This window comes from Tachyglossus aculeatus, chromosome X1 (assembly GCF_015852505.1).
Source record: "Tachyglossus aculeatus isolate mTacAcu1 chromosome X1, mTacAcu1.pri, whole genome shotgun sequence".
NCBI classification, from domain to species: Eukaryota; Metazoa; Chordata; class Mammalia; order Monotremata; family Tachyglossidae; genus Tachyglossus; species Tachyglossus aculeatus.
The window spans coordinates 37,228,750-37,249,260 of record NC_052101.1 but is presented as its reverse complement, the minus strand read 5'-3'; the positions used below and the strand labels follow the sequence as shown (position 1 = coordinate 37,249,260).

The 20,511-nt window shown below is 51.7% G+C and overlaps 1 protein-coding gene across 4 annotated transcripts in view; it reads right to left on the bottom strand.

Moving 5' to 3' along the window:
* Positions 1 to 20,511, bottom strand: part of TNIP1 (TNFAIP3 interacting protein 1) — a 52,981-nt gene that overhangs the window by 3,785 nt on the left and 28,685 nt on the right. For all 4 annotated transcript variants that reach the window (XM_038740754.1, XM_038740753.1, XM_038740756.1 and 1 more), the window contains exons 4-14: positions 20,080 to 20,168; positions 17,303 to 17,371; positions 14,566 to 14,760; positions 14,200 to 14,294; positions 11,824 to 11,968; positions 7,675 to 7,764; positions 7,366 to 7,431; positions 4,820 to 4,951; positions 1,704 to 1,832; positions 745 to 873; positions 273 to 398 (exon numbers count right to left, since the gene is read on the bottom strand). In XM_038740754.1, the coding sequence (XP_038596682.1) occupies positions 273 to 398; positions 745 to 873; positions 1,704 to 1,832; positions 4,820 to 4,951; positions 7,366 to 7,431; positions 7,675 to 7,764; positions 11,824 to 11,968; positions 14,200 to 14,294; positions 14,566 to 14,760; positions 17,303 to 17,371; positions 20,080 to 20,168 (1,265 nt within the window). The remainder of the gene's footprint in view (positions 1 to 272; positions 399 to 744; positions 874 to 1,703; positions 1,833 to 4,819; positions 4,952 to 7,365; positions 7,432 to 7,674; positions 7,765 to 11,823; positions 11,969 to 14,199; positions 14,295 to 14,565; positions 14,761 to 17,302; positions 17,372 to 20,079; positions 20,169 to 20,511) is intronic.

The window sequence follows — 20,511 nt, the reverse complement described above, 5'->3', positions numbered from 1 at the left end:
GCCTCAGCCCTAGGAGCAGTGCCCGAGGAAACACAGAGGACACAGGGAGCTTCACCAACCACACCTACTAGAGCTGGTTACCCAACAGCCCAAACTCAGCTCACTTGTGAACTCTGTCAAGCTGGGCCTCAGCTTCTCCCCTCCTGCCCTGTGCCTACTATCCTGTGGGGGATTCAGGAAAGCTACACCATCTCCCCCGTCTCGCCTCTCCTCCATACCTAGCCGACACCAATCTCAGGCTCTGTCCTCAAGCCCCAGCCCCCTGCCCTCACCTGGGCATTAGACAAGGAGACCTGAGCCTGAAGCCTCTCCAGCTGCTGCTTCAGCTCTTCCTTTTCCTCGTTCATCCGCTCCCGGTCACTCCGCTCCCTCTGGAAGTCTTCTTCAAAAATCTTCACCTGGAGGGTGGGGAGAGGGCAGGAGGGGCAAAGTTGACTGGAGCAGAACCTCTCTGAAAAATTGAGGTGTCATAATCGCACTTCTGTCATTCACCCTAATTCCCCGTCTATGACCCGGACCGCAATTACAGAGAGGAGATGGGCCTGGAAGGAGAATCTTCTGGTCTCCAGTTGGGACATGAAGAGTAGTTGGGGTCCAATTCAGTGATTTGTTCCCTGCCCCCATCCCAGGGCCATCTCCTGCCTTTTTTCTTCTCTTTCTTTTTTGTCTCTGTCGGTCAATCAATGGTAGGTAGTGGGCACTTACTTGGCAGTGAGCACTGTGCTAAGCGCTGTCCCATCTCACCTGCTGTTTCAGCAGTTCATTCTGGGTGAGCAGCTCCTGCTTCCTCAGCAACCCGCTGAGCCCCTCAGGACCCCCAAAGGCAGTGGGTGAGGATGCCGCAGTCTGGATGTTCAAAGCCTCCTCCAGGGCCTGCATGTCAGAGAGACATCGAGAACACCATGAGGCTCCTCGGGGGCTGCCCCACCCCAGGGACCTTGACTGGCTCATCAGGGACCTCAGCCTCCAGGTCCTAAGCTTGGCACAGAGAGGGAAAGGAAAGAGAGAGAGACCTTGAGAAAAGAGAGAATAACAGAGATGGAAGGAGTGAGAGGAGAAAGAAGAAAGAGACAAACAGAGATAGACAGAGTACCTGAGAGAAGAGAAAATGACAAAGGTAGTGAGGAGAGAGGGAGGGAGAGGGAGGGAGAGAGAGAAGGAGGGAGAAAGAGAGGGAGGGAGAGAGAGAGAGGAAGGGAGGGAAAGAGGGAGGGAGAGAGAGAGGGAGGAAAAGAGGGAGGAAGGGAGGGAGAGAGGGAGGGAGAGAGGCAGGGAGAGAGAAGGAGGGAGAGAGGAAGGGAGAGAGGGAGAAGGAGAGAGGGAGAGAAGGAGGGAGAGAGGGAGAAAGAGAGGGAGGGAGGGAGGGAGAGAGGGAGGGAGGGAGAGACGGAAAGAGTGGAAGAGGGAGAGAGGGAGAGAGGGAGAGATCGTACATTTCCCCTGCTACAGGCTGATCAAGTGGCTGAAGCCGACCCCGGCAGGGGGAATGTGGACCCAGGTTACTGCTGGCTGCTGGGATTTGCTGTGCTGGTGCCTCGCTGTGGGGCTGGGCAAAGGTGAGAGGGGAAGAAAGAGGCTGAGGGGACTGAGAGGCTGGAGAGCAGGGAGACTGGGTGGGGATGAGGGATAGAAAGGAGGCTGAGAAGACCAACAGGCTGGAGAGTCGGGGGAGTGCTGCGGGCTGACCTCACGAGGCTACCCACCTTGTTGAGGCGCTGAATCTCCTTTTCCTGGTACTCCCGCTGCCAGGTGATGGGGGCCAGCTGCTCCTGTAAGTACTTGGTCTTCTGCCTCAGATCCTTCACTTCCGTCGACAGTCGCTCTTTGTCGGCCTAGAGGGCGCAAAATGCGGGAGCTGAGGTGGGGGCTTCCTGCATCCGGGGGCCTCCCCACCCCTCCTCCTCCTGCCCGATCCCTGCGGAAGAGTCAACAACTGGGGTGGGTGACACGGGGTGCAGACCCACATAGCAACAGGACTCGTCCCTGCAGGCTGCCAGAAGACACCCTGGAGGAAGAAACAACAACCCAGAATGTTTGCCCAGGGCCATGCCCTGCCCCGCACTGCCCACCACCCGGGGAGAGGGCACATTCCAAGCCATCTTCTCCCCTGACCCCTGCCTTCTCTGGTCCAGCTGCCATTCCTTCCCGAGGACGGGATAAAGTAGGTGTTTGAGAGTAATGCCACGGGCCTACCAGACTCCTTCTCCCCAGAGTTCAGGTGGGGAGCCCTAACCCTAACAACTGGAATGGAGGAGGGTATTCTGCTTGCAGAGAGAGCACCCAAAAGGCACCAGTGGCCACCCCCTACATGCCATGGCATGATGGCTACTGAAGGCACAACAGCTGGATGGCCAGACTGGCATTTAAAATACCATCACAGGAAGGGGAGTGAATTCACAGTTTCTAGCTGAGGTCTTTAATTGGCTTGTGGTCTATTTGCTCAGGTGGAAAATTCAAGTGATCTAGGAACAGCAGACAAACCAAACTGGCTCCTAGAGAAGAGATGCCCCAGCAGGGTTTGGACAGTGGAGAAAGATGGAGAGAGAAAGTGAGAAGGGGAAGTGGGGAAAGGGAGGGGCGAGAAGGAGACAGAGCCCTTGAGTAGAGATCAGCCCTACTACATTCTCCAAAAAGAGAGAGGTGAGAGGGAAGATTGATGAAAGTTTATACTCCCAAGGGAGCTCCACAGAGAAACGTGGCCAGCTTACTCCCAAGCCTTAGATCTGCACAACGGGAGCCAACCCCAAGAAGGTCAGAGGACCAAAGTGATGCAGAATTGGTTATTGAGTTTCTAAGCCTTTTCATCTTCCCAAGAGTCTGGGGCCCTCGATTATCCAGTTAATTTGATTAGTGTCCAGTCTGATTATCTTGTATCTAACCCAGAGCTTAGCAGCGTTTTGGCATATAGTAAGCATTTAATATTACGATTATTATTATTCATAAATTCATTCAATCGTATTTATTGAGCGCTTACTGTGTGCAGAGCACTGTACTAAGCGCTTGGGAAGTACAAGTTGGCAACATATAGAGACGGTCCCTACCCAACAACGGGCTCACAGTCTATAAGGGGGAGACCTTTAAAACCATTAGGCATTAAACTTCTGGTGCCACAGTTTCGCATCCGGAAAACGCTTATTCCAAAGGCAGGTACTACGCAGATTCAGCGGTGGGACTTAAAAGGTTACTATACTTTTTCAGTAGCTTTCGCATGTTATTGCACTTTGGAGCTAAATGGAAAGGCCAGTTTAACACTGTGCACACTGAGACAAGTGGCTTAAATTCCTACTACATTTTAAGAGTTCGTACATTTTCGATTCCCTTCCAGGCCTACACAAAGAATACTTTTTTCCCTCCTTTCCCACCGCCGTGGATGGGCTTGGACATCTAAATCTATTGTTCATGGTACCCAAAATTCATCCGGGATTCCTGAATAACCCATTCGGCTGTCTTCACTGCATCAAGCCAAGCTACTAATTCCATTGGTGAGATCCAATTCTTGAGAATCACAAGTCTATATTGCTCAGGTAGGATCTGTCAATCACCCCAAAGCCCTAATTAATGACTAAAAGAGAAGAGCAGCATGGCCTGCTGTAAAGAGCAGGGGCCTGGGAGCTAGAGGACCTGGGTTCTAATCCCAGCTCCACCACTTATCTGCTGTGTAACCTTGGGCAACTCATTTCACTTCTCTGTGCCTCAGTTATCTCATCTGTAAAATGGGGATTTAGACTGTGATCCCCATGTGGAACATGAAGTGTGTCCAACATGATTATGTTGTATCTACCTCAGAGCTTAGTACAGTGCCTGGCACATAGTAAGCATAGTAAGCACTTAAATACCATAAGACAAACAGACAAAACAAAAACTCTACAACTGACACAAAATCTACCCCCTGGCAAAAAGTGAATAGAATGAATGACTAATCTCCTGGAAAGACTAGGCAGTAGCAGGGATGCAGAAATTAACTGACAGCAGGGGAGTGATCAGATTCCTAGACTGAGCCCCCTTTTTCCTCTCCTCATCCACATCCCCCCAACCCTACCTCTTTCCCCTCCCACAACACCTGTATATATGTTTGTACAGATTTATCGCTCTATTTTACTTGTACATATTTACTATTCGATTTATTTTGTTAATGATGTGCATTTAGCTTAAACTCTATTTGTTCTGACGACTTGACACCTGTCTACATGTTTTGTTTTGTTGTCTGTCTCCCCCTTCTAGCCTGTGAGCCCGTTGTTGGGTAGGGACCGTCTCTATGTGTTGCCCATTTGTACTTCCCAAGTGCTCTGCACACAGTTAGCATTCAATAAACACGATTGAATGAATGAATTGCCAAAAGGAAGAACTTTCCATGTACGAAGATGATGGATCACTGACGGGATAGGCTAACCCAGAAGACTGTGGCATTGCCCCTTTTGGAGATTTTAAAAGAAGGGAAGACCACTGGTGCTGAACTGGTTGCCCACAGCAGGGCTCTTGTCGGCCCTCGACCCTCCGTCCAGGAGCGTCCACACCAGAGGAGAAGAGCAGGGAGTGGTGGTACGGTTTCACACAAACTAAGACTTCTTTGGAGTCTGCCAACAACTAGGCTATGATGCCAGCGTTTACAAGGTGCCAGGCCTGGCATGGGCCTTCTGAGTCTCTGCCTTGTAGAACCATTTTGACTCTAATTTTCTCTCCTGCCAGGCTCTGAGGAGGCCACGGATGGGCCCCGGGAAAGCACGCTGGCAAGCTAAGGGCTTCACGGGGGAGGAGAGAATGCTTCTGGGCTATGGCCTCCTTGGCTGTGGAGAGAAAACCGCCAGGGTTCGAGACTTGCCTCCTCCATGTCAATCTTTGACTTGGCCAGGAGAAGCTTGCGGTCGAAGTCACGCTGCTTCTGCTCCCGCTCCGCCTCCAGCTCCGTCACCAGCTTCTGGGAATCGGCAAGCTTCTGCCGCAGCTGGGTGATCTGTGGGGGGAAAGGGAAGACGGGAGGGTGGCCATGGGGAGCTTTCCCGTTTGCTCGGGCACCAACCCGAGCTGACCCTCGTCCCCCTCTCCATCCCCCATCTTACCTCCTTCCCTTCCCCACAGCACCTGTATATATGTATATATGGTTGTACATATTTATTACTCTATTTATTTATTTATTTTACTTGTACATTTCTATCCTATTTATTTTATTTTGTTGGTATGTTTGGTTCTGTTCTCTGTCTCCCCCTTTTAGACTGTGAGCCCACTGTTGGGTAGGGACTGTCTCTATGTGTTGCCAATTTGTACTTCCCAAGCGCTTAGTACAGTGCTCTGCACATAGTAAGCGCTCAATAAATACGATTGATTGATTGATTGATTGACTGACGCATGTTTTACCCGGAGTAGGCAAACAGAGGGCACTTGGAGTCCCAGGAATACAACTCTTAGCCTATGACTGTTTTGCTGTCTGTTTCCCCCTTCTAGACTGTGAGCCCGCTGGTGGGTAGGGACTGTCTCTAGATGTTGCCAACTTGGACTTCCCAAGCGCTTAGCACAGTGCTCTGCACATAATAAGCGCTCAATAAATACGACAAAGAATGAATGAATGATTTGCTCTACGTAGCAGTCCAGAGGGTGAACCCGGCAGAGCAGGGGAGGGAGAACAGTGTCAGTGAGAGGGAACATATTCACTGAATCCCCATTTTATAGATGAGGAAACTGCAGCACAGAATAAAATCCCTTTAGCTGTGATCCTGCCCTTCCCTACAGCCCCCAGTGCTCTATCTAGCAGAGAAGCAGCGTGGCTCAGTGGAAAGAGCCCGGGCTTTGGAGTCAGAGGTCATGGGTTCAAATCCCGGCTCTGCCAATTATCAGCTGACTTTGGGAAAGTCACTTCACTTCTCTGTGCCTCAGTTACCTCATCTGTAAAATGGGGATTAAGACTGTGAGCCCCCCATGGGACAACCTGATCACCTTGTAAACTCCCCAGCACTTAGAACAGTACTTTGCACATAGTAAGTGCTTAATAAATGCCATTATTATTATTATTATCATCTGCACTCTACAGGTGACCTCTCCAAACTCCAGTCTCCTGAGGCCACTTGACAGCTGGGTGTCCCTGAATGAGTCACTTCACTTCTGAGCCTCAGTTTCCTCATCTGCAGAACGAGGGGTAAAGACGTGTTCTCCCTCCCCCTTAGATTGGGAGCTCCATATGGAACAGGAACTTTGTCCAATCTGGCTATCTTGCATCTACCCCAGGTGCTTAGTACAGTGCTCAGCACACCGCAAGAGCTTAATACTAGTATAATAATAATAATAATAATGGCATTTATTAAGCACTTACTATGTGCAAAGCACTGTTCTAAGCGCTGGGGAGGTTACAAGGTGATCAGGTTGTCCCACGGGGGGCTCACAGTCTTCATCCCCATTTTACAGATGAGGGAACTGAGGCCCAGAGAAGTGAAGTGACTTGCCCAAAGTCACACAGCTGACAATAGGCAGAGCCGGGATTTGAACCCATGACCTCTGACTCCAAAGCCCGGGTTCTTTTCCACTGAGCCATGCTGCTTCTCTTACAATTATTATTATCATCTCCTTCTGCCCCCACTAGACAGACCCTAGGACTGCTTTCCCTGCTGCTTAGTAGAGGCCTCAAATCTTCCTTCACTTTGTTTTATCCTTTTGTTGGAATTAGCCATAAAATTGCACTCTTCTTTCAGTGCAAATAACTGAGACCCGACTGTGCTGCCTCTCTACGCCTAGAACTTCCTCCCACGTCACAACCAATAGACCACTACCCTCCCCATCTTCAAAGCCCCACTAAAATTATACCGCCTCCAGGAAGCCTTTCTAATTTCTCATTTTCCCACCTTATTCACCCTCCCTTCTGTGACTTGGGTCTACACCCCTTAGGCATTTCGATACCCACCCCACCCCTGCAGCACTTAGACCATGTCCTTATTTGCTTCCCCTATCTGTAATTTATTTTAATATCTGCCTCCCCTGGTAGATTGTAAGCTCCTTCAGGGACGGGATCATTTCTATTTTCTCTAGTGTACTGTCTTAGTAAAAGTGCTTTGAATATGGTATCAAACACCGCTGGTTGACGATAAGCTCCTTGGGTGGTTTAAAACCATGAACAGAAGGAGTCAATTCCCTGGAGAATTCATTCACCTCCTTTTGGCCTAGTAGGGTTCTCCAAGGGGATTCTCACTCTCCCCATGGTGGGATGGGGGTCCAACCCAAACCGGGGGCAGAGGAACGAGGGAACTGCTTTTGGAGTTTCCTCTCCCCTTCAACTCTTCACTCAACATCTCTCCAGACCACTCAGACTGAGTTAGGACATGTTTGGTCTTCCGGGTCCCCAATGTGTTCACTGAAAGCCAGCTAGTGGCGGGGTTGGGCTACCTTCTGCTCGTACTGCTGCTTCATGGAACGAAAATGTTGGTCCCACTGCTTGTTCACCTCCAGCAGCTGAAAGGAGAAGCTGGAAGTTAGATCTGGGTGTCCGGCACCCCGTCCCCCGGGTGGTGAAGAAAGGCCCCCTTCTATCGGACTGTCCCTGACGCCCAGGGGCAAGCGCTGGGCCTAGGTGCGGTCCGGTCTGAGCCAGTCCCAGACAGTGGCGGTCTTTGAAGGGGGTTGAGTAGGATGAAGGAGGGGTACGGAGGAGAGGAAGAGTCACTGAACGAGCAGCGGTTCCTCAGCGTGGCTCACCTCGTTCCACTGGTGCTCCAGGATCTTCACCTTCTTCTCTGTCGCTACCGTAGCTCCCGCCTCAGTGAGTCTGCCTGCTGATGTTCCCGCCTGAAGAGGAACCAAGAGGGGGACGGGGTTACACCTGTGGCTGGAGGGAGGAGAGGCGTGGGCGGACTCTGGTTTGGGGCTGTGAAGGACCAGAGATACCTCACCCCATGGAGCACAGGAGAACGCCCTGTTAGTCCCTGTTAAGAGAAGCAGCGTGGCTCAGTGGAAGGAGCCCGGGCTTTGGAGTCAGAGGTCATGGGTTCAAATCCCAGCTCCGCCAATTGTCAGCTGTGTGACTTTGGGCAAGTCACTTCACTTCTCTCTGCCTCAGTTACCTCCTCTGTAAAATGGGGATTAAGATTGTGAGCCCCACGTGGGACAACCTGATCACCTTGTATCCTCCCCAGAGCTTAGAACAGTGCTTTGCACATGGTAAGCGCTTAACAAATACCATCATTATTATTATTATTATTATTAGTCTATGGGAAGTGTTGGAGCTTGGAACCAGGGCCGGCCAGAACAGGGCATTGGCCTTGCAACTGGCCCAATGGCAAAAAGAACTGGGGGCCGAGGTGAGCCAGCAGGAGTCAGAAAGCTCAAGAACACTGTGAAGAAGACTCTGAGCTGTCCCAAAGTGGGGGGACAGAGCAGCCTCACACCTTTGGACTCATCCATCTTGGGGAAAAGAGAAAAGGTCTTGTCCAAACATGGAGAAGCAGGGAATGGGGGTGGGTGGGTGTGGGGGGGGGCATGAGATAAATATTTATCTATTTATTTATTTTATTTTGTTAGTATGTTTGGTTTTGTTCTCTGTCTTCTCCTTTTAGACTGTGAGCCCACTGTTGGGTAGGGACTGTCTCTATATGTTGCCAATTTGTACTTCCCAAGCGCTTAGTACAGTGCTCTGCACATAGTAAGCGCTCAATAAATACAATTGATGATGATGATGATGAGAGAGAGGAAAAAAAGAGTATGTGGGGTGGGAAAAGGGAGAGAGAGAGAGAGAGAGAGAGAAAGAGAGACAGAGAGAGAGAGAGAGAGAGAGAGAGTGTGTGTCTGTCCACCTACACAATACTCCATAAGGGTGAATTGTTCTCAAAACTCATCACAAAGATTCTAGTTGACTCTGCTCACACTAACCAAGGCTGCCGCACTCCTTCCTAACCATCACCATCTCCTATGTCTTATACCTTATCTGTACATTTGCTTATAGTGAAATTTTAAATTATTAAACCTCTCCACTGTAATTTTCTCCCCTCCTTAAAGATTGCAAATTCCACGAGGACAGGAACTGGACAAATTAACTTCGCTTTAGTTTCCCCAGCAGCGACCTGAGTCCTCCATCGGTGGCATTTATGGAGCACTAAACTGAGTGCAGAGCACTGTGCAACGTGCTTGAGAGCGGGTAACAGAAGCAGAAGATGTGACCCTTGCTCGTGAAGAGCACAACCTAACAGGGGGACTTCAATGATATTCCAACAGTGGCAGCAGCAGGAAAAACAAAGACACAGCTGACGGGAGCAAGAGCGTGGAAAAGGAATGCCTGAAAATTGCAAGCCCCCTCAGGTGTGGCTCCACGAGCCCGGATCCTCAATTAAATGCAATCTAAAAGGGGATGATCACGAGAGCACAGCAGGACTGGCCATTTCTGAGGCAAGGCAACTGGGCACTGTTCCTGGACATTTGTACAACACCAATGCCACCTGCAGGCTCACAGTAACAAGTTGTTTCTCTTCCCCGGCAACAGGGAACCAAAGGAGAACGGCCCTCCCTACAGAGAAGGGGGGCAAATGGGGATTGGGGAGGGGTCACGGGGTTAAAAGAGTACAGCAACCAGAAATCTGGCTACCCCGGGTTGGAAAGAAAAGAGAAGAAAAGCCTCTGATTTGCAGGCTATTCTGTCTCCAGAACCAGAAATCAATCATCCATCGTATTTACTGAGCGGTTACAGCGTGCGGAGCGCTGTACTAAGTGCTTGGGAGAGTACAATACAAGAGAGTTGGCAGACATGTTCCTCGCCCACAGTGAGCACAAGAAGGCCTTCTTCCCTTCCTCATTCTTCTACTACCTGTGCACCCTCTTCCAGTCTGTTCCTTACAGGGAGGCAGAAGTCATCTTTGGTGGTCTTCCTGACCCTCTCCAGCATTCATTCATTCACTCAATCGTATTTATTGAGCGCTTACTGTGTGCACAGCACTGTACTAAGCACTAGGAAAGTATAAGTTAGCAATAACCCTATCCACTTCCTGGCCACCTGGGGAATCTCAATTTCCCCGGGGTCTTCAGAGAACACCACCGGTACAGAAAGCTCAGGGAACTGGGCTTCCTCAGCCTGGAGAGAAGGCCAGATCTCTAGGCCTGTTAGGAGTCGCAGATGGAGGAGGAAAGTCAGCCGTTCTCCAAGGCAGAGCCCGTGAAACGGCTTTGGGGCGCGGGATTCCAGCGAGACGTAAAAAGAAATCTTGGGCGGCTATGACGGTGGTCAGAGCTGTCAGACTGTTTCTGATCTCGTTACCTTTTATCTACCCCGGTACTTAGTACACTGCTTGGCACATAGTAAGCTCTTGACAAATACCACAGTTATGATCCTTACTATTGCTTGCCAGACACAATGGAATGGACTGTTGAGGAAGGCTGTGAAATGGCTTCTAATCAATCACCAATCACCAGGTGCTCCTACTGTTTGTGGAGAATGGTGCAAGATGTTTGGGAGAGAATGCCAGAAAAAACAGGTACGGTCCTCTGGGCTGTAAATTCATTGTGGGTGGGGAACATGTCTGCCAACTCTGTTGTATCGTACTCTCCCAACTGCTTACTGCAGTGCTCTGCACCTAAGTGCTAATACCATGATTGATTCACTTAGGTACTCACTCCACTATCTTGCAGCAGAAAATTGATTGACTAGAGCAAACCCACTCAAATGTGGGCCCAGATCTCTGTGCAAGCACAATTTATAAGGGAAGAATTTAAGGACTTTAAACGCGACTGCTTCCCCCACCCGTGATTTACTGCAATGTCTGCCTTCCCCGCTACAGAGCAAGCATCACATCTACTAACTCTATCGTACTCTCCCAAGGGCTTACGTTGAGCAGTCGGCACTCAATAAATATCACCGATTGATCAGTTGATCTTACAGTCTGATGGGGGAGGACAGACAGATATAAATTGTTTACAAATGATGGGAGCAAGAAAAAGAACAAGGATAAAAGAGATTGTAGCACGGATGTGTGAGGGATGTACAAATAAATACGTAAATATTCACGAGGGTCGAGGATGGGTACCAAAACATACATAAGCGGATAGATTCTCCTTGGCCTGGAATTCTGAATCAGGACAAGAGAGTGGGCTCTAGGGTCTTTCCAGTGGCCTCTGGAGAGGCAACGTCACTGAAATACGTGTGCTGCCCTGAGTTCAGGACACAGGACAGGCTGGAGTGATTCATTCATTCATTCAGTCGCATTTATTGAGCGCTTACTGTGTGCAGAACACTGCACTAAGTGCTTGGGAAGTATAAATCGGCAACAGATACAGTCCCTACCCAACAATGGGCTCACAGTCTAGAACATACTAGTATTTTTAGCTCACACCAACGGGGTTTTGGACAGTCTGAGTGATGGACCCTCATTTTCTGCCTTGGGAGTCAGGGTCCAAGCTCAGCTTTAGACAGGAGTGAAAGATGGGGTGACTAGTTCACTGCAGACAATTTGTGTGAATAAATGAGACCTGACTTCAGCAAGTCAGTTTTCAACGTACTGGCACTCCAAAGAAGAAACAGGAAAACTTAAGAGGTGGGGAAGAGGAGAAACATGTAATGAGCTCCACGGAATTGCTATCTTCTGGCCAAAACGGGGCCATTCCCACACTAGCTGCAGGGCCTGAGTTCGAGGAGCCAATCTAGGGGGTGGGACAAGACATACAGACCAGGCACTTCCTGAGTGATGGGAGTGATGGGGAGAGGCCCTCTGACTTTGGGGATTCTAGTCAGGGTAAAAAGTGAGCACGTCCGCCTGCAAATCCCACTGCTTCCTGCTTTCCAGCTGCCCCTGGGAGAATGATGGGATGCTGGGAGAGAAGGAGCGGGAATGCACAATTGCGTTAGAGAACCAGAAGTGTCGATACCTCCTGCTGCTGCTGCTGTTGCTGCCCAGCCACCACCTTGTTGCCGGAGCCTTCGGCGCTGGGCCCGTTCTGCAGCCCAGCTGCTTCCTCTTTGCTGCTGCTGCTGCTGCTCATGATCAGTTTCTTAAGCTCCAGGTTCTCATACCTTCCAGAGAGGAGACACCGAGAAAACGAAGACGTCAGGGTCCCCGAACCCCGGAGCCGGAAGGGACCGCGGGTCCATCTGTTGGGCTCCCAGCGGGTGAATTACTTAGAAAAGTTGCAGTTACTTCAAGAGGAACAGTGTGCCTAATGGAAAGAGCCCAGAGCTGGGAGTTGGAGGACCTGGGTTCTAATCCTGCTCTGCCACTTACTGTCTGCTTGATAACCTTGTCTTCTCTGGGCCTCAATTTCCTCATCTGTAACATGAGGATTTCGAACCTCTCCTCCCTCCCCCTTAGACTATGGGCTCCATGTAGGGCAGGGACTGTGTCTGACCTGATTATCTGTATCTACCCTGGTTGGTGGTAGAGTGCTTGGCACATAGTAAGTACTTAGATAACACAAGCATTATTACTGTCATTATCGAATAATGGTATTTAATGAATGCAAAGGGCAGAATTAAAGCTCTGTACTAAGTAGTTGGGAGAGTGGTTCAGGGATAATGAATAGAACCCACAAAAAAGAACGGCTCTCCTCCCTGCCAATCATGTTCCCGCTGCAGCACGTGGTGCAGAGAGCCAGGAGTCGGGCAGAGGCGCAGCACTTGACGTGAATGTGTGGTCTTTACCCACATTAATCAATCAGTGCTATTTATTGAGTGCTTACTGTGTGCAGAGCCCTGTGCTATGCATCTGGGAGAGTACAGCACAACAGAGTTGGTAGGCCTGTTCCCTGCCCACCACCATTAGCCAGCTACAAGCAGAACCCAGGTCTCTCGATGCTCAAAGCAGTTCTCTTTCCACAGGACCAACAGCGGGCCTTGATTTGAGACCCCGCCCTGGAGGAATTTACAGTCTAAAGGGGAGCTCCCAGATCTGCAGCCTCGGTGAGATTCCTGGCACTCCATTTCTAGACTGTGAGCCCACTGTTGGGTAGGGACTGACTCTATATGTTGCCAACTTGTACTTCCTTAGCGCTTAGTACAGTGCTCTGCACACAGTAAGCGCTCAATAAATACGATTGATAGATTGATTGATTGATTGATCCTCCCCTCAGTGCTGGGGAGTGCTTGAGGAATTCTCTTCCTCGGGCTCATGGAGTCTTAGACACACAGCCGACCAGTAGCAGAGCAGAGACTGGGATCCAAGCTTTGCTCTTTTCACTAGGTTTTTCTTCCTCCGCATTTTAAATAAACGTTGTAGACGTCTAGCTTAATGGCAAAGCGTCACGGGCCCACAGGGATGAAAGCTCCCTCGTGGCACAGCGCACCTGGGCCTCAGCCCCCGCAGCCTGCTGCCCACACTTCCTCTTCCCTGCCCGCACTCCAACCCCACAGGCTAGCTACGCTGCTCTGGTGGCCACGCAACCTCACACGACCAAACGAAACCAGGAATTGTTTCGGGATTCCCATTGCTCAGAAAATTCCCCTGGGCAGAAAGAGGCTAGCCACCCGAGTCTGGAGGCTTGAGTGCTGGACCGGCGGGCTGTACTGAGGGGAGAGGAGGAGGGAGGGAGGGAGAGAGAGAGGGAGGAGGCGAGGGGAACTGTCTTGTGGAAGTAAAGACAGCTAAAAATGGGTGTGGCGGCGAGGACAGTCACCAGGCTGTCTGTCTAGTATAAGGGTATAAGCCCAGGGGATGCCTCAAAAGCAACAAAGCTTGGGGGGGGCCAGTAGTCGACAACATATCCTGGAGACAACAGACAGGCCCGCCCCCACCCCTGTGAGGTCATCTGCAACTCAGTCCCATCCGACAAGTAGAGGATAGAGGACAGAGCGTCCAACCAGCAGAGAGTAGAGAGCCCAACAATCGGAGGACAAAGGACAGAGGAGGGAGGTTGCTACATAATCTGGATTTCTCAAGGCCATCTTAGGAAACCACCTCCCGCGTTCTCAACATGAGGCCTCACTCTGGCAGAGGGAGGAAGAGTTTGGTGCTGACAGCCAACCCTGTATTCCCTTGGACTGACACACTTATTCCCTGACATTCTGTCCGAGAGGTCGCGAGAGGTCGGGGGTGATTCTCCCCCATCTTGCCCACAAGGATCCGGAGGGGCAGAGAAAGGCTTGCCGACGTCGCTCGGGGCTGGAAATGGAAGCCGGGAGCCTCGTCTTCCAGCTCAGTGCCTTCTAGAGGCTCCAACATCTGCAAGGGTCTGCCTGGCCCGAGAGGCACAAACCCCGGGAAGTCCGGGTCTCCCTCCTCCCCGTCCTGGGATGCCCCTCCAGCCCCTCACCGGAGCTTCTCGGCGGCCTGGTCCCTCTGCTCCAGGTCCTTCTCCAGCTTTGCCCGCAGGTCCTCGTTCTCATTGCGGAGCTGCTCGCACAGGGTCTGAGGGGCGAACGTCGGCAGGGTTGGGCCGGGGGCAGGAAGGAGGCAGAAGGCCGGGAGGGGCTGCCGACTACCAAGCCGCCAGTCCCGAGGCAGGCGCGGAGCCAGAGGTGCCCACCCCGCAACCGCAGCCATTTCCTCCAGGCCCCCGAGAGTGGCTTTTTTCAAGGTCCATCACCAGGCTCAGAGCCCAACTCCCCGTCCTAGCCGCTCTCCCCAACCCCGCCCCAGCCTTCTCTCCGGCTCCAGCCCCGCCTCCGGGCCCTCTCACCTGGAGGATGGACGTCCTCTGCTCGTTCTTGTGCACCTTAGAAGCCAGCCGGTTGAACTCGAGGGCCATGCGGCCCAGGTGGGTGAAGAGCTGGCTGCGGTCCGGCTCCTCCGCGCAGATACTCAAGGTGCTCTCCAAACGCTGCAGGTGCAGCAGTAGGTTCCCATCCTCCCGGGATGGTGGCGGAGGCAGGTCCTGTGGGCGAAGGGGGGAAGAAGGGGACGCTCGGTTGGTTCGGCGGGTGGGCAAGCGGGCCACAAAAACAACTCCTTTTCCCTCATGGGAAGCCTCAATGGGTTCCCTACTCCCTTCCGGTTAGTTGGGGTATTTAGTAATAATAATAATCGTGACATTCATTAAGTGCTGATTAGGTGCCCAGACTAACTGCTGGGGTAGAGACAAGATAATCAGTTCCTGTCTCACGCGGGACTCACAGTCCAAGGGTGCGAAGGAGAACCGGTACTGAATCCGGAGGAGGAAACTGAGGCACAGAGAAGTGAAGAACCTTTCCCAAGGTCACAGAACGGACGAGGGGTGGAGGTGGGATTAGAATCCAGGTCCCCTTACTTCCCAGCCCATGCTCTTCCCACTAAACTGTGCTGCTTCTCACTCTGTACCCGGCATGGAAACATTACAGATCAGACCTAATCCCGTTCTCAGGCTCCCCTCCTCTTCCCGTGACCGGGACTGGGTTCCAGACCACCACCACAGCCTCCTCAGAATTTGAAAGCTTGTAAGGGATCATCTTCTGGCTCTGAGGGAAGGGCAAGCCAGTGAGCCAGCCAGATGTCACTCATCACCTGCCAATCCCCCAGGACAGTGCTGGAAGTGCTCAGACCCCCAATCACCACGTTTCAAACCTTGGACAGACCCTGAACCGCCTCTGCCCACGCTGGAGAAGGGGCTGCCGGGAGCTAGAATCGTGTTGGGACTGAGTAGGGTGGACTCTTTCCCAGGGGCTTCCAGGCCAACCAGTGAGTGGCTCAGGGAGCCAGCTGACCCTGATTCAGGTCTTCCCTTCCGTCCCCATGTAGCGCCAGCTCAGGGGGAAAATCCCCCCATTGCCGGAGTTTCGTGTAGGCGACACTGGCCCCTGACTCACTGAGACACTAGAGAGGAGACTAAAGTAACCACCCCTGAGGTGGCAGTCCTCCTCAAATAACAGGAACTCCTTCTTGCAGCCCTGAGCTGTTCGCCTCTATATCCTGTTCACCGAGGGCAGGGAGGTGGATATTTTATAACGCTCCTAAAAGGAGGCCCAGGGAATGTGAAGTGATAAGCCCAAGGTGACCCGGAAAGTCAGGTTCCATTAAGCTCCTTGGCCTCTTTCCCACACATTCTGTTTCTGCTCCCTGAAGCCTGCTCAGCTACTGATCATGCTTAGGAGTGCAAACTCCTTGTGGGCAGGGTACGTGACACTTCCCTGCACCTGATGCCGTGTACCACACCAAATGGGTGCTCAATAAATGCCACTACAACTCCCACTGCTGCTACTACCTGTACTGCACTCTCCCAGATGCCTACAACAGTGCTCTGCACATGGAAAGTGCTCAATAAATGCCGCTGATTTAACACTACTATTTAACAGGCTGGATAGAAGGGTTCCTTAACTGGGTGTTGGAAGGAATGGGGCAATGGGAAAACAACTCAAACTCGGTGTTTTTCCACACTGGGTAATAATGACTGATGTTAAGTGCTCACTGTGTGCCAAGCACTGTACTAAGAACTGGGATCAATACAAGATCATCAGATCTAACACAGCTCTTGTCCCACATGGAACTTGCAGTCTAAGGGGGAGGAGGAACAGGTACAGATGAGGGAATTGAGGCCCAGAGACATAACTTGCCTGAAGTCACTCAGCAGGCAAGTGGCAGAGCCAGGACTCCCAAGCCCGGGCTCTGTCCAGTAGGACTCACCAGGGGGTGCTTGGCCCAAGCTCTTTCAATAGCCCATTGTGGGTTGGGATTTCCTAAGGGGGGGATGAAAGTGATCTGCTCCCTGTTTATTTTTGGTAACTACTGGGTCTCTTCAAGATGGAGGGTTTGGGAGCTAGAGGCTGTATTAGTCCAGGAATGGGGAACTACCAGCCCTGTGAGGATCTCTTGGCTGAAAGGGAGACGGTGTGGGGAGGGCCTGCGGGGTTTTTCAATTGGTGGAGTGGGATGGGCTCCCCCCACCCATCCATCTGCTCCAAAGCAGAGAATGAAAGCCAGGCCCACAAGTGACAGCCAGTGGGGGCAGTGGCAGGGCCAGAGTTAAAACACCCTGCCTTCCCTCCAGCAGCGCCAGACGGCTCGGATGTGGTGGCCACAAAAGGGTTAATCACCTGCCTTTCATCACTCGGGACTTTTTGCAGAAGCTGGGTAGGGGCCAGGGTGTCCCAGGGATGACTCAGGCGCTGCTCAGGGGCCAGGCGTCCGGGTGCTGCCTTTGCCCAGCAGGCGGGCTGCCCGGCCTTGCGAAATCACGTGGCCACACCCGCTCACCCGCCAGGCCTCCAGACCCACGGGGAAGCTCCCGGACCCAAGCCATCTGCAGCCCCGGGCCAGAAGCCCCTCTGCCCGGGTTCCCCCGCACAGATCCCGGAAGAGTGGGGCAATGGGCTGTGTGAATCTCACGGGTGGCAGCTCGCACCAGTGTCCCTCCGGGGACCGGCAAAGAGCCCCCGGGCCAGGTCCAGTGGCCGGCCTTCGAGCCCCCTCCCTCCAACTCCACCCCATCTCTGCGAGTCACTCACCTTCCTGTTGCTTTCTGGGGAAGACATCTTTTCCCCCGGTTGTACAATTTCAAAATCTGATGAGGTGCCCTGTAAAGAGGAGACGGGATGATGGAGAGAGATCAAGGGCCCAGATCAGGGTTCAGACTGCAGAAAGGAACGCACACCCGCCCTCCCACCTTTTCCCAAAACACATTTGGGAATTTCTCATTTGCTCCTCCCACTAAGGCTGGCCTACGCTGCCCTTGCTGACTAAGGCCGCGAAGATTACAAAGAAGGAGAAACCCCTCGCCACCCTGCAGTCCACCACCCCAGCCACATTCTCAGTGGGCAGCAACCTGGCTCACGTGACCTCACCAATCTTCCGACCGCCAGAGCTTCTCCTGCTCCATCCGGTCCTCGGGAGAAGGGAGGGGGAAGACTGACCCAAGAAAATGTGTCCTGGGGGACTCCCGCAGTGAGCCCCACCAGGATGGGAAGTCAGGAGACTCCTCTTCTAGTTCAGGATCCACCAATGTCCCGCTATGTGATCTGGGGTAAATCAAGCAACCTCTCTGTGCCTCAGTTACCTCATCTGAAAAAGGAGGGGAAAATTTGCTCTCCCTCCACATTGAACTATGAGCCCCGTGTGAGATACGGGTTGTGTCTGACAAGGTTATCTTGTACCTTAGCACACTGTAAGAGCTTAACAAAACACCATTACTATCAACGCCTGTTCTCCCTCCCTTTTAAACTGCGAATGCTGTGAGGGGCAGATACGGAGTCCAAGCTGATTGTTCTGCATCTACCTCAGCTCCTAGAAGAGCGCTTTGGCACAGGGTAAGCGCTGAATAAATGCCACCATTATTAAACGTCACTGCGTTTTGGCTGCTCGATCAGTTTCTCTGTCGCCTTTGTTGCTGCTTTTTCTTGGTGTGGCAAGGACAACGGTGGAGAGTTTAATCAGTAAACCCTGGATAGCGCAGAGTGAAGCAGAGGGCAAGGACTGGCCAAACTCCGGCCTCTAGAGAGACGACCTCCGAGGACTTCGGCCAAGCCCAGAGTGAGCCCGGACTGCTCTGCAGCACCGAAAGGCTCAGGGTTGGGCCAAGGTGAGCGATGGCCTCAGCACGAATCCAGCCACCTCGGGACACTTCTCATCAGGGTCAGAATTTCCCAGAGAAAGTCGGGTCAGCAGCCTGGGGACTGGATGGGAAAAGGACTAGAGTGGGGTGCTCCCTCCCCCACTTCCCCCAGTGTCTGCTGACCATGCTGCATCTTTTTGCGGGTCAGAACCCTTTCAAGATAACGGGGTGGGGCGCAGAAAGACCTGCTCTTCTCCACTCGGTTGTCTCAGATCTCCCCTCCAAACTGAACTCTCTTCGAGACCCATGCTGGACCCCAACTGACCAACTGGATGGCTCTGGAGATCTGGGCTCCAGCTCTCCCATTTTTCTGGGAAGGTCTTTGAGCCAGTCATTCCAAAGCTGTGCCACTCTTGGGAACGGGACAGCGACCGTGTCTGATCTGCTGATATGTTATCTCCCCCAGCGCTTAGCACCTAGTAGGAACTCAGTATGCTCTCAGCAGCATTATGTACTAACACTATGGGGAAATCAGGGGCTACTCTTAAGCAATCTTAGTAATAATTATGGCATATGTTAAGTGCTTACTATTTAATAAGCACTGGGCTAAGCGCTGGGGTAGATACGACACCCTCAGATGAGACACAGTCTCTGTCCCACGTGGGGCTCAGAGTCTAAAAGGAAGGGATAACAGGTATTTTATCCCTAATTTACAGATGAGGAAGTTGAGGCACAGAGAAGATATGGGACTTGCCCAGCGTCACCCAACAGGCTCATGGCGGAGCTGGGATTAGACACTAGGTCTCCTGGCTCCTAATCCTGTGCTCTTTTCCACTAAGCCATGCTGCTTTCTCTCCCCTCTGCATTTACAGGCTGCAGGAACCAGATCTGCTCAGGTAGCAGCAACTAGCGCACGCATTCGTGAACATTTTATTATTATTACTGGATGCTAAATTTCCACAGTGCTTCTCTTCAGAAGAGCTCTGAATGCTTTCAAAGATCTGATCTCATTTATCAACCAATCAAGGGTACTTATTGAGTGCTTTGGTGTGCAGGGCACTGTACGAGGCGTTTGGGAGAGAACAAAACAACAGAGTGGGTAGATATGTTCTAGAGACTCTATCTTCTTAATGTTCCTAGAAAATAGGGACAGGTCATTATCCCTCCCATTTTACCATTTTAGAGAAGCAGCGTGGCTCGGTGGAAAGAGCCAGGGCTTGGGAGTCAAGGGATCGTGGGTTCTAATCCCGGCTCCGCCACTTGTCAGCTGCGTGACTTTGGGCAAGTCACTTAATTTCTCTGTGCCTCAGTTCCCTCATCTGTAAAATGGGGATTAAAACTGTAAGCCCCACGTGGGACAAGCTGATCACCTTGTATCCTCCCCTGTGCTTAGAACAGTGCTTTGCACGTAGTAAGCGCTTAACAAATGCCATCATTATTACTATTATTATTACTACCAGTGAGGAAATTAAAATAGCGAGGGGTTAAGTGGCTTGCCCATGATTACCCAGCTTGTCGGCACCAGAAAGGGACCGGAACCCCCTAGACTGTAAGTTCCTTGTGGGTCCTCTCCCAAGCAATTAGTACGGTGCTTTGCACACAGTAAGTGCTTATTAAATACTATTGATTGATTGATTGACTGAACCCAAGTCTTCTGGCTCTTTTCACCAGGCTAGTCTGTTTTCTTTGCTTAAAAGGACCAGTAACCCCCCGCCCTTGCCCCTGCCAACTTACACTGGACGGAGCCTTTGGCCCCACTGCCTGCTTCTCCTTCCTCAAGTTGCTTGGGCTGGCAGACTGAGGTTCAGGATCTGAAGCCCCTCCTATACAATAGAGAGAATACAAGAGAGTCATGAGCAGAGGGAAAGGGCAGGCTTATTTCCTCCCACCTTCTACTGGTCTGCTATGAGGCTTCCATCAGAAGTAAGACCTCTTTCATCCTTTAACATCCTGAGAATTAGCTCTGTTTCTTCATTTAAAGAAAGGTCAACTCTTGGTACTTGTCCATTTCCTCCCATTAGGTTGTTAGATCTTCATGAATAGGACCGGAGGCTTTTTTCCTCAGTTACTCCTTGTGTCCCCAAGACCCTCAGTATCTGCCCCAGAGTGGGCTAGGCACATACTGTTGACTGGCTGGCTCCTGCTCAGTCCACTGGTCCTAAGGAC